Source organism: Kogia breviceps, chromosome X, assembly GCF_026419965.1.
Source record: "Kogia breviceps isolate mKogBre1 chromosome X, mKogBre1 haplotype 1, whole genome shotgun sequence".
Lineage (NCBI taxonomy): Eukaryota > Metazoa > Chordata > Mammalia > Artiodactyla > Physeteridae > Kogia > Kogia breviceps.
The window spans coordinates 59707088-59720280 of record NC_081330.1 but is presented as its reverse complement, the minus strand read 5'-3'; the positions used below and the strand labels follow the sequence as shown (position 1 = coordinate 59720280).

At 38.3% G+C, this 13193-nt stretch overlaps 1 protein-coding gene across 6 annotated transcripts in view; it reads left to right on the top strand.

Moving 5' to 3' along the window:
• APOOL (apolipoprotein O like) overlaps nucleotides 1-13193 on the top strand; it is a 178889-nt gene that overhangs the window by 94511 nt on the left and 71185 nt on the right. For 4 of the 6 annotated variants that reach the window (XM_067023124.1, XM_059051267.2, XM_067023125.1 and 1 more), the window contains 2 exons: nucleotides 11946-12059; nucleotides 12266-12383. In XM_067023124.1, coding sequence (XP_066879225.1) covers nucleotides 11946-12059; nucleotides 12266-12383 — 232 coding nt within the window. The remainder of the gene's footprint in view (nucleotides 1-11945; nucleotides 12060-12265; nucleotides 12384-13193) is intronic. The other 2 variants (XM_067023128.1, XM_067023126.1) reach the window with 1 other exon arrangement.

Here is a 13193-nt window from a genome sequence, read left to right as displayed (position 1 = left end):
TAAAATAAAGTTATTAAAATAAAAAGTAAAAAATAATTAACAAAAACAAATTTTTTAAGTAAAAAAGTTAAAAATATGGACAGAAAGAACCATAGGACAAATGGTGAAAACAAAGGTATGCAGACAAAATCACACACAGAAGCATACACATACACACTCACAAAAAGAGAAAAAGCGAGAAATGTATATATATATATCGTTGGTCCCAAAGTCCATCTCCTCAATTTGGGATGATTCGTTGTCTATTCAGGTATTTCAGAGATTCAGCTTACATCAAGTTGTTTGTGGAAATTTAATCCACAGCTCCTGAGGCTGCTGGGAGAGATTTCCCTTTCTCTTTGTTTGCACAGCTCTCAGGGTTCTGCTTTGAATTTGCACCTGACCCTGCGTGTAGGTCGCTTGTGGGCGTCTTTTCTTCGCTCAGACAAGAGGGGGTTAAAGGAGTGGCTGATTCGGAGGCTCTGGCTCTCTCAGGCCCAGGGGAGTGAGGGGTATGGATGTCGGGAGAGCCTGCAGCAGCAGAGACCAACGTGACTTTGCACCAGCCTGAGGCATGCCATGTGTTCTCCTGGGGAAGTTGTCCCTGAATAACGGGACTTGGGCAGTGGCAGCCTGCACAGGGTCCTGGTAGGGGAGGTGTGGAGAGTGACCTGTGCTTGCACACAGGCTTATTGGTGGTGGCACCGGCTTAGCATCTCATGCCATTCTGGGGTCTGCACTGATAGCTGTGGCTCGTGTCCGTCTCTGCAGCTCCTTTAAGCAGCGCTCTTAATCCCCTCTCCTCCCACAGCAAGAAAAAAAGCGGCAAGAAAAGTTCTCTTGCCTCTTCAGTAGGTCCAGATTTCTTTCTGGACTCACTCCTGGCTAGCTGTGGCTCACTAGCCCCCTTCAGGCTGTGTTCACACAGCCAACCCGTCCTTTCCCTGGGATCTGAGCTCCAAAGCCTGAGCCTCAGCTCCCAGGCCCCACCTGCTTCAGCAGGTGAGCAGACAAGCCTCTCAGTCTGGTGAGTGCTGGTCGGCACCGATCGTCTGTACGGGAATCTCTCCGCTTTGCCCTCTGCACCCCTGTTTCTGCACTCTCCATGGCTCCAAAACTTCCCCCCTCCCCCACCCGCAGTTTCCACCTGCGCAGGGGCTTGTAGTTTCTGGAAACCTTTCCTCCTTCTTGGCTCCCTCCCAGTGGTGCAGGTCCCTTCCCTATTCTTTGTGTCTGTTTTTTTTTCTTTTTTCTTTTACCCTACCCATGTATGTGGGGAGTTTCCTGCCTTTTGGGAGGTCTGAGGTCTTCTGCCAGTGTTCCGTAGGTGTTCTGTAGGAGTTGTTCCACGTGTAGATGTATTTCTGACATATTTCTGGAGAGGGAGGTGATCTCTGCATCTTACTTTTCTGCCCTCTTGAAGCTCCTCCTGTTATACATTTTTAAAACAGCTTTAGTTAATCAGACAACTATTTTAAAAGAATGGTCGGTATATGTGTATGTTTCGGAAGGAAATGGCTCATACATTTCAAGAGATTGTCCAAGGGGGTCTATGATGTAAAAAAGGTTACAAAATGATAGTCCAGAAGGTTCTTTGAAAAATAAAAGTCACACTCCAATTATTCACTATTTTGGAAATACTTTTCAAAATGGAATTAGTCTTTGCTTTTTATATATTTGGCCTCACAATATTTTCATTATTAACTTATGTGAAGAGTAACAAAAAATCTGTATTTGAAAGCTATAAAATATCTAGGAATAAACTTATCAAATAATCTTTTAAAACATTTTTAAAAAACTATTAAACTTTACTGAAGTGCTTTTTTTTTAATTCAGTAGGTTTAGTGATATGTCTTGTTTTCTGGATGAAAGGACTCAGTATTGGAATATGGCAGATGTTCTCAAATTTATATATTTAATTCGGTTTTTACAAAATTCCTGGATTTGGAGACGTGACATGCATTCAACCAGTATTTGTTGTCCATGTACCATGTACTGGGAACGATACTAAGCTATAGCATACATAATAAAATATGCCAAGATAACAAAAGAGAATGTCCAAAAACATATGTGGAGTATGTCTTCGTATATGTCGTGGAGGGATGGGGAGGGTATGGTACAAGTGCCATTTCAGGTCAGTGTGTAAAGAAAAGATGGACGAAAGCAGAGGAAAGTGGCAGAGGAGTAAGACGCAGAGATCACCTTCCTCCCCACAGATATATCAGAAATACATCTACACGTGAAACTTCTCCTATAGAACACCCAATGAACGCTGGCAGAAGACCTCAGACTTCCCAAAAGGCAAGTAACTCCCCATGTACCTGGGTAGGGCAAAAGAAAAAAGAAATAACAGAGATGAAGGAATAGGGTCGGGACCTGCACCAGTGGGAGGGAGCTGTGAAGGAGGAAAGGTTACCACATACTAGGAAGCCCCTTTGCGTGTGGAGACTGCGGGTGGCGGAGGGGGAAGCTTCGGAGCTGCGGAGGAGAGTGCATCAACAGAGGTGCAGAGGGCAAAGCGGAGGGACTCCCGCACAGAGGATCGGTGCCCACCAGCACTCGCCAGCCCAAGAGGCTTGTCTGCTCACCCGTCCCAGCAGGTGAGGGCTAGGAGCTGAGGCTCTGGCTTTGGTCAGATCACAGGGAGAGGACTGGGGTTGGCGGCATGAACACAGACTGAAGGGGACTAGTTCGCCACAGCTAGCCAGGAGGGAGTCCAGGAAAAAGTCTGGACCTGCCGAAGAGGCAAGAGACATTTTCTTCCCTCTTTGTTTCCTGGTGTGTGAGGAGAGGGGATTAAGAGCGCTGCTTAAAGGAGCTCCAAAGATGGGAGCGAGCCGTGGCTATCAGCACAGACCCCAGAGATGGGCCTGGGGCACTAAGGTCGCAGCTGCAGACACCAGGAAGCCTGTGTGCAAGCACCAGTCACTCTCCACACATCCCCTCCCAAGAGCCTGTGCAGCCTGCCACAGCCAGGGTCCCATCATCCCAGGACAACTTACTTGGGAGAACGCATGGCCTGCATCAGGCTGGTGGAACTTCACGCTGGCCTCTTCTGCCACAGGCTCGCCCCGCACTCTGTACCCCTCCCTCCACCCTGTCCTGAGTAAGCCACAGCCACAAAATCTGCTGCTCCTTTAACCCCGTCCTGTCTGAGCCAAGAACAGAGCCCCTCAGGCGACCTACATACAGAGGCAGGGCCAAATGCAAAGCTGAACCCGGGAGCTATGGGAACAAAGAAGAGAAAGGGAACTTTCTTCCAGCAGCTTCAGAAGCAGTGGATTAAGGCTCTGCAATTATCTTAATGTACACTGCATCTGTGGAATAACTGACTAGACAACGAACCATCCGAAATTGAAGAGGTGGACATTGGGAGCAAGATATATTATTTTTCCCCTTTTCCTCTTTTTGTGAGTGTATATGTGTATGCTTCTGTGTGAGATATTGTCTGTATATCTTTCCTTTCACCATTTGAGCCAAGGTTCTGTATGTCCATGTTTTTGTTTGTTTTGTTTTTTACTTAAATTTTTTTTCTTAATCATTGTCTTTGTTTTTAATATCTTTATTTTATTTTATCTTACTTTATTTTATCCTCTTTCTTTCTTCCTTTCTTTCTATTTTTTCTCCCATTTATTCTGAGCCATGTGAGTGAAAGGCTCCTGGTGCTCCAGCAAGGAGTCAGTACTGTGCCTCTGAGGTGGGAGAGCCAGCTTCAGGACACTGGTCCACAAGAGACCTCCCAGCTGCACATAATATCAAACGGGGAAAATCTGCAAGAGATCTCCATCTCAACACCAATACCCAGCTTCACTCATCGACCAGAAAGCTACAGTGCTGGACTCCCTATGCCAAACAACTAGCAAGACAGAAACACTGCCCCAACCATTAGCAGATAGGCTGCCTAAAATTATAGTAAGGCCACAGACACCCCAAAACACACCACCAGACGTGGACCTGCCCACCACAAAACCAAGATCCAGCCTCATCCACCAGAACAGAGGCACTAGTCCCCTCAGCCAGGAAGCCTACACAACCCACTGAAACAACTGTAGCCACTGGGGACAGACACCAAAAACAACGGGAACTACGAACCTGCAGTCTGTGAAAAAGAGACCCCAAAGATAGTAAGATAAGCAAGATGAAAAGACAGAAAAACACAGCAGATGAAGGAGCAAGGTAAAAACCCATGAGAGCAAACAAGTGAAGAGGAAATAGGCAGTCTACCTGAAAAAGAATTCAGAATAATGATAGTAAAGATGATCCAAAATCTTGATAATAGAATAGAGAAAATGATAGAAACATTTAACAAGGACTTGGAAGAACCTAAAGAGGAAGCAAGCAACAATGAACAACACAATAAATGAAATGAAAAATACTCTAGATGGGATCAATAGCAGAATAACTGAGGCAGAAGGAAGGATAAGTGACCTGGAAGATAAAATAGTGGAAATAACTACTGCAGGGCAGAATAAAGAAAAAAGAATGAAAAGAACTGAGGACAGTCTCAGAGACCTCTGGGACAACATTAAGTGTACCAACATTCGAATTATAGGGGTCCCAGAAGAAGAAGAGAAAAAGAAAGGGACTGAAAAAATACTTGAAGAGATTATAGTTGACTACTTCTGTAATTTGGGAAAGGAAATATTTAATCAAGTCCTGGACGCACACAGAGTCCCGTACAGGATAAATCCAAGGAGAAACACGCCAAGACACATATTAATCAAACTATCAAAAATTAAATACAAAAAAACATATGAAAAGCAGCAAGGGAAAAACAACAAATAACACACAAGGGAATCCCTAAAAGGTTAACAGCTGATCATTCAGCAGAAACTCTGCAAGCCAGAAGGGAGGGGCAGGACATATTTAAAGTGATGAAGGAGAAAAACCTACAACCAAGATTACTCTACTCAGCAAGGATCTCATTCAGATTTGATGGAGAAATTAAAACCTTTACAAACAAGCAAAAGCAGAGAGAGTTCAGCACCACCAAACCAGCTTTCAACAAATGCTAAAGGAACTTCTCTAGGCAAGAAACACAAGAGAAGGAAAAGACCTACCATAATAAACACAAAACAGTTAAGAAAATGGTAATAGGAACATACATTTTGATAAGTACCTTAAATGTAAATGTATTAAATGTTCCCGCCAAAAGACACAGCCTGGCTGAATGGATACAAAAACAAGACCTCTTTATATGCTTTCTGCAAGAGACCAACTTCACACCTAGGGACACATACAGACTGAAAGTGAGGGGATGGAAAAAGATATTCCATGCAAATGGAAATCAAAAGAAAGCTGGAATAGCAATTTTCATATCAGACAAAATAGACTTTAAAATAAAGACTTTTAGAAGAGACAAAGGAGGACACTACATAATGATCAAGGGATCGATCCAAGAAGAAGATATAACAATTGTAAATATTTATGCACCCAACATAGGAGGACCTCAATACATAAGGCAAATGCTAACAGCCATAAAATGGGAAATCGACAGTAACACAACCATAGTAGGGGACTTTAACATCCCACTTTCACAAATGGAGAGATCATCCAAAATGAAAATAAGGAAACACAACCTTTAAATGTTACATTGAACAAGATGGAATTAACTGATATTTATAGGATATTCCATCCAAAAACAACAGAACACACATTTTTCTCAAGTGCTCATGGAACATTCTCCAGGATAGATCATATCTTGGGTCACAAATCAAGCCTTGGTAAATTTAACAAAATTGAAATCGTATCAAGTATCTCTTCCAACCACAACACTGTGAGACTAGATATCAATTACAGGAAAAGATCTGTAAAAACTACAAACACATGGAGGCTAAAAAGTACACTACTTAATAACCAAATGTTCACTGAAGAAATCAAAGAGGAAATCAGAAAATACCTAGAAACGAATGGCATTGGAGACACGACGACCCAAACCTATGGGATACAGCAAAAGCAGTTCTAAGAGGGAAGTTTATAGCAATACCTTAAGAATCAGGAAACATCTCAAATAAACAACCTAATGTTGCACCTAAAGCAATTAGAGAAAGAAGAACAAAAAAACCCCAGTTAGAAAAGGAAAGAAATCATAAACATCAACTCAGAAATAAATGGAAAAGAAATGAAGGGAACGATAGCAGAGATCAATAAAACTAAAAGCTGGTTCTTTGAGAAGATAAACAAAATTGATAAACCATTAGCCAAACTCATCAAGTAAAAAAGGGAGAAGACTCAGATGAATAGAATTAGAAATGAAAAAGGAGGAGTAACAACTGACACTGCAGAAATACAAAGGATCATGAGAGATTACTAGAAGCAACTCTATGTCAAAATGGAACACCTGGAACAAATGGACAAATTCTTAGAAATGCACAACCTGCCGAGACTGAACCAGGAAGGAATAGAAAATATGAACAGACCAATCACAAGCACTGAAATTAAAACTGTGATTAAAATTTTTCCAACAAACAAAAGCCCAGGACCAGATGGCTTCCCTGGCGAATTCTATCAAACATTTAGAAAAGAGCTAACACATATCTTCAAACTCTTCCATAATATAGCAGAGGGTGGAACACTCCCAAACTCATTCTACGAGTCCACCATCACCCTGATACGAAAACCAGACAAAGATGTCACAAAGAAAGAAAACTACAGGCCAATATCACTGATGGAAAAATCCTCAACAAAATACTAGCAAACAGAATCCAACAGCACATTGAAAGGATCATACACCATGACCAAGTGGGTTTTATTCCAGGAATGTAAGGATTCTTCAATATATGCAACTCAATCAACGTAATACACCATATTAACAAATTGAAGGAGAAAAACCATATTAGAATCTCAATAGATGCAGAGAAAACATTTGACAACATTCAACACCCACTTATGTTAAAAACCCTGCAGAAAATAGGCACAGAGGGAACTTTCCTCCACATAATAAATGCCATATATGACAAACGCAGATCTATCATCATCCTCAATGGTGAGAAACTGAAACCATTTCCACTAAGATCAGGAACAAGACAAGGTTGCCCACTCTCACCACTCTTAGTCAACATAGTTTTGGAAGCTTTAGCCACAGCAATCACAGAAGAAAAAGAAATAAAAGGAATCCAAATCAGAAAAGAAGTAAAGATGTCACTGTTTGCAGATGACATGATACTATACATAGAGAATCCTAAAGATGATACCAGAAAACTACTAGAGCTAATCAATGAATTTGCTAAAGTAGCAGGATACAAAATTAACGCACAGAAATCTCTTGCATTCCTATACACTGATGGTGAAAAATATGAAAATGAAATTAAGAAAACACTCCCATTTACCATTGCAACAAAAAGAATAAAATGTCTAGGAATAAACCTACGTAAGGAGATGAAAGACCTGTATGCAGAAAATTATAAGATTCTGATGAAAGAAATTAAAGATGATACAAACAGATGGAGAGATATACCATGTTCTTGGATTGGAAAAATCAACATTGTGAAAATGACTCTACTACCCAAAGCAATCTACAGATTCAATGCAATCCCTATCAAACTACCATGGCATTTTTCACAGAACTAGAACAAAAAAATTCACAATATTTATGGAAACACAAAAGACCCCAAATAGCCAAAGCATTCTTGAGAAAGAAAAATGGAGCTGGAGGAATCAGGCTCCCCAACTTCAAACTATACTACAAAGCTACAGTAATCAAGACAGTATGGTACTGGCACAAAAACAGAAGTATAGATCAATGGAACAGGATAGAAAGCCCAGAGATAAACCCACACAGATATGGTCACCTTATCTTTGATAAAGGAGGCTAGAATATACAGTGAAGACAGTCTCTTCAGTAAGTGGTCCTCAGAAAACTGAACAGGTACATGTAAAAGTATGAAATTAGAACAGTCCCTAACACCACACACAAAAATAAAATGGGTTGAAGACCTAAATGTAAGGCCAGAAACTATCAAACTCTTAGAGGAAAACATAGGCAGAACACTCCATGACATAAATCACAAGATCCTTTTTGACCCAACTCCTAGAGAAATGGAAATAAAAACAAAAATATACAAATGGGACCTAATGAAACTTAATAGCTTTTGCAAAGCAAAGGATACCATAAACAAGAGCAAAAGACAACACTCAGAATGGGAGAAAATAGTTGCAAATGAAGCAACTGAGAAAGGATTAATCTCTAAAATTTATAAGCAACTCATGCAGCTCAATTAATTAAAAAAAATCCAATCCAAAAATGGGCAGAACTAAATAGACATCTCTCCAAAGAAGATATACAGATTGCCAACAAACACATGGAAGTATGATCAACATCATTAATAATTAAAGAAATGCCAATCAAAACTGCAATGAGATACCATCTCACACCAGTCAGAATGGCCATCATCAAAAATGTAGAAACAATAAATGCTGGAGAGGGTGTGTAGAAAAAGGAACCCTCTTGCACTGTTGGTGGGAATGTAAATTGATACAGCCACTATTGAGAACAGTATGGAAGTTCCTTAAATCTAAAAATAGAACTAACATACGAACCAGCAATCCCACTACTGGGCATATACCCTGAGAAAACCATAATTCAAAAAGAGTCATGTACCAAAATGTTCATTGCAGCTCTATTTACGATAGGATGTGGAAACAACCTAAGTGTCCATCAACAGATGAATGGATAAAGATGATGTGGCACATATTTACAGTGGAATATTACTCAGCCATACAATGAAACGAAATTGAGTTATTTGTAGTGAGGTGGATGGACCTAGAGTCTGTCATACAGAGTGAAGTATGTCAGAAGGAGAAAAAGAAATACCGTATGCTAACCCATATACAAGGAATCTAAGAAAAATTTAAAAGTCATGAGGAACCTAGGGTTAAGATGGGAATAAAGACACAGACCTACTAGAGAATGGACTTTAGGATATGGGGAGATGGAAGGGTATGCTGTGACAGTGGCATGGATGTATGTATACTACCAACCATAAAATAGATAGCTAGTGGGAAGCAGCCACATAGCACCGGGGGATAATCTCTGTGGTTTATGACCACTTAGAGGGGTGGGATAGGGAGTGTGGGAGGGAGGGAGACACAAGAGGGAAGAGATATGGGAACATATGTGTATGTATAACTGATTCACTTTGTTATAAAGCAGAAGCTAACACACCATTGTAAAGCAATTATATTCTACTAAAGATGTTAAAAAAATAAAAAGAAAAGGAAAGTAAACTTAATTGGGAATCAGAAAAAAGAAAAGATGGACTATTTAAGTAATGTGTTGGAATAATTGGCTTTTTGGAAAAATACTTAGACCTTTACTAAATATCATGCAAAAATAAATTGCAGGTGGAATAAAGATGTAATGATAAAATATAATGCTATAAAATGGTAGAAAAGAGGAATTTTTATTTAATCTTGAGATAGGAAAGGCTTTCTGAAGCAAAACACAATCCAGAAACTATCAAAGGAAAAAATGAATATATTTTACTACATCAAAGTCAACATTTATGTTGACTACAGTATACCATATACGAAGTTAATGGATACATGAAAAACTGGAAGAACTGTTTGCAACATATTAACAAAGGATTAAATAATATTCTTCTGTATATTAAAAGCTTCTATTAATCGATAGGAAAAGGATGAATGCTATCTAAGAAAATAAAGTATATGAACAAGCAATCCACAAAATAAGAAACATAAATGGCCTAATATATGATAGATGCTTAACTTCTTCAGTAATCAAATAAATGATAGTTTAAATAATCATTTAGATAGTGGTTTTTAGCCTTTCCATTTGACAAAGATTTGAAAAAATCATAACACTTCTGCTGGTCAATGGGGTTGGAAAACATATATTCTCTTGGTGGGAGTGTAAATTGCTACAGTATAGTGCTGACTTTCTAGAGGCAATGTGGCAGTATTATCCAAAATTAAAATGTATATAATCTTTAATCCAGATATTTCACATCTAGAATTTTTTCCAAGGAAATGCCACGAAGGTGTATGGTCCCAGTTATTTGTGTAAGGGTGCTAATTACAGCAGGCTTATAATTGCCAGGATAAAAAGAGAAGTATTCCATATGCCCATCAACAAGGGATTTGTTAAACAAATCATAATGCCCATACACCCATCAACAAGGGATTTGTTAAACCAATCATAATGCCCATATGCCCATCAATAGGGGATTTGTTAAACGAATTGTGATGTATCCATATAGAATACTAGCTGTGCAGCTGTTAGAAGCAGATCTACTGGCATATAAACTGATATGGAATCATCTCTGTGACATATTGTTAAGCTTTAAAAAAATCACACCTCAAAATAATATGTATTGTGTGATTCCATTTGTGTTTAAAAAGGAAAAAATGTATATGTGGGCAGTTTATTTTAAATGTTAATTTAAAACATAATTGAGATTGTAGTTTATAAGCTATTCTTTCTTCTCTTTTTTGCAATTCAGTGGTTCATCATGGATTTCTATCCACCATGTCAGTGCATATAGATATACATCATCCCTTTGGTAGATGTATAAGTATCAACATTCTGTTTGTTTTAAAATGCTATGTGTGTGCATATATAATGAACATAAAAGAGTAAGAATTCAAAAAGAATATCCATACAGTTGTTAACAAAGGTTACACTGAGAGGAGGAAGAGGACTTTCATTACTAGTGGATTGACTGATTTTTCTTAAGTATAGATATATATTTAGCAAAAATAAAATAATAAAAATATTTATTTTTAAGGAAGAAAAACATAGCTTTTAAAAATTTATGTTTATAGACAGTGTAAAACTAGAAAGCACCTCAAAACCTCTTTAAAGTTTGAGAAATCAATAGCTATTAACATTGCTTTATAAGAAAGAAAAGTGTGGGAAAAGAATAGAAAGGAATCAGAAAGAGATTTTTTTCCAAAGGAAAAGAGATGAATGAAAATAATAGCAGCTTCAGGAATTCAGTCAGCATCCTAGCCTCTGCTTTAGTGTGTTTGTAGTTCATTGTTTATTTCATTTTTCTACCAGAAAAGTATTATTCTCTAGAGAAATACATGAATTTTCTTCATGATTGGAGAAAGCAACATAAAAATTGAAGCAAAAGCATTAACTTTGTAACATCTTAAAATCTCATTTTTTCAGTCAGCTGTTATCTCAAACTGTCTTTCCCAAACTCCTGTTAAACAGACATAGTTTTAAATTCACGTTACAGTGTGAATGCAAACTATACATTTTTAAGACTTTATTATTATTATTATTATTTTTTTTTTTTTTTTTTTTTTTTTTTTTGCCGTACGCGGGCCTCTCACTGTTGTGGCCTCTCCCGTTGCGGAGAACAGGCTCCGGACACGCAGGCTCAGCGGCCACGGCTCACCAGCCCAGCTGCTCCGCGCGGCATGTGGGATCTTCCCGGACCGGGACACAAACCCGCGTCCCCTGCATCGGCAGGCAGACTCTGAACCACTGCGCCACCAGGGAAGCCCAAGACTTTATTATTTTTTTAGAGTACTTTTTAGATTCACAACAAAATTAAGGAGAAAGTAGAGATTTCTGGTACACCCCCTGCACCCACATGTGCATAGCCTCATCCGTTATCAACATCCTCACCAGAGGGATACATTTTTTACAATTATGAGGCTGTGCACTACCTACTGCACTAATGAGTCACCTAATTTTTTACAATTGATGAGCTTATGCTGACACATCACTATCACCCAAAATCCACAGTGTACATTAGGATTCATTCTTGGTGTTGTACTAACTATATATATTTTAGCCTTTTACATGAGGCAAATAATTTTTCATATAAGATATAGAAAATGAGGCTTTGTGTTATCATGATCTAGAGATTTATATCTTTATTATTGATTCTGACCTGGGTGTTCATATAAAATACCAGATGTAAATTTTTTAGTATTTGTTATTTTAACTTTTTAAAGTGTATGTTATTTGACTCACTTTTTGTTTTAATTAGGTAACTGGGAAAAAGGCATATGCCAGAAGCCAGCAAATTTATGAAGCAGTTAAATCATTGTGGACAAAAAACAACAAAAAAGAGTCACTTCCTGAACCTAAAGAAAAATCTAAGGTACAGTTTAAATGGACCAAAAAGGTAGATTTTGAGTTTTGTTTGGGTGGGTTTTAGCATGTAATGAGAGTCCTAGACAGAAGTCAAGGATGGATTGAAAAGAGATGAAGGAATATACTACCTTTGCATGCTATAATTTTTTAGGATATTTTATTCTTTTAGTAAAATGATTTACTTATGAAGGAAAAATCCTTTTTGGTAAACAGCTAGGAAGCTCTGATGAAATAGAAATACCTGCAAAAACAACTCACAACCTGAAACATTCAGTGCCTTTCTCAACAGAACTCAGCTCTGAAGCAAAGACCAAATCAGAATCCACCTCAGGTTTGTTTGGAATAATTCAATTTTGTTTTCATTCTTTTCTTAAATAATTTTATAGTATTATAATTAGTAGGTTGAACTTATTTATGTGTTTTCCTCATAAATGTTTAATCTTTCTCATATCTGTAGTCTGTGTATCTTTTTAGGTTATGAGGTACTCAGGTACGTGGAACTTTTTCTAATTGCCACATAGCTCATAACATAGTTCTTGGCATATGGGAGTAGAGAATAGCACTGGCTGGTTGGGTGAGTGAAGCATTTAATCAATTTATAGATGTGAGATTTTTAATCAGGTGGACGAAAATGTGTCTTTCTGGATTCTACCAGTTTACAGGCTATAATAAGTCACATCTACATAGAAGAAATATCAGGTTTCTATTTCTTGTGCTATCTACCCCTATCAGTCTTCTCTTCTATCATCAGTTTTGTTTAGTTTGGATACTAGGAGAACTTTCAGCATCAAATAGTAAACATAACACAAGTTATATAATACTAATATCTTTGCTAGTATTAGATAAGGCAATTAATACTTTGTGGGACCAAATAGTGACAATTATACTTCCTAGGCAAATACTACCATGGTTTTACTGTGATCAAAAAGAAAGTAACAGAGTGTTTAATACCATTTCAGTAGTGTATTCACATAAACTCACCAGTCACTGGTTTATGTAGGTTTGTTTATCTGTACCAAGTAAATGGTACTATGCATTAAGTTGTCTTATTACAAAGGAAATAGGACCAACTCAGAGGTAGAGAATTAGGGAATAATGAAAATATCTCCCCTTTACTGAGCAACTACTGTGGTGCAAAGAG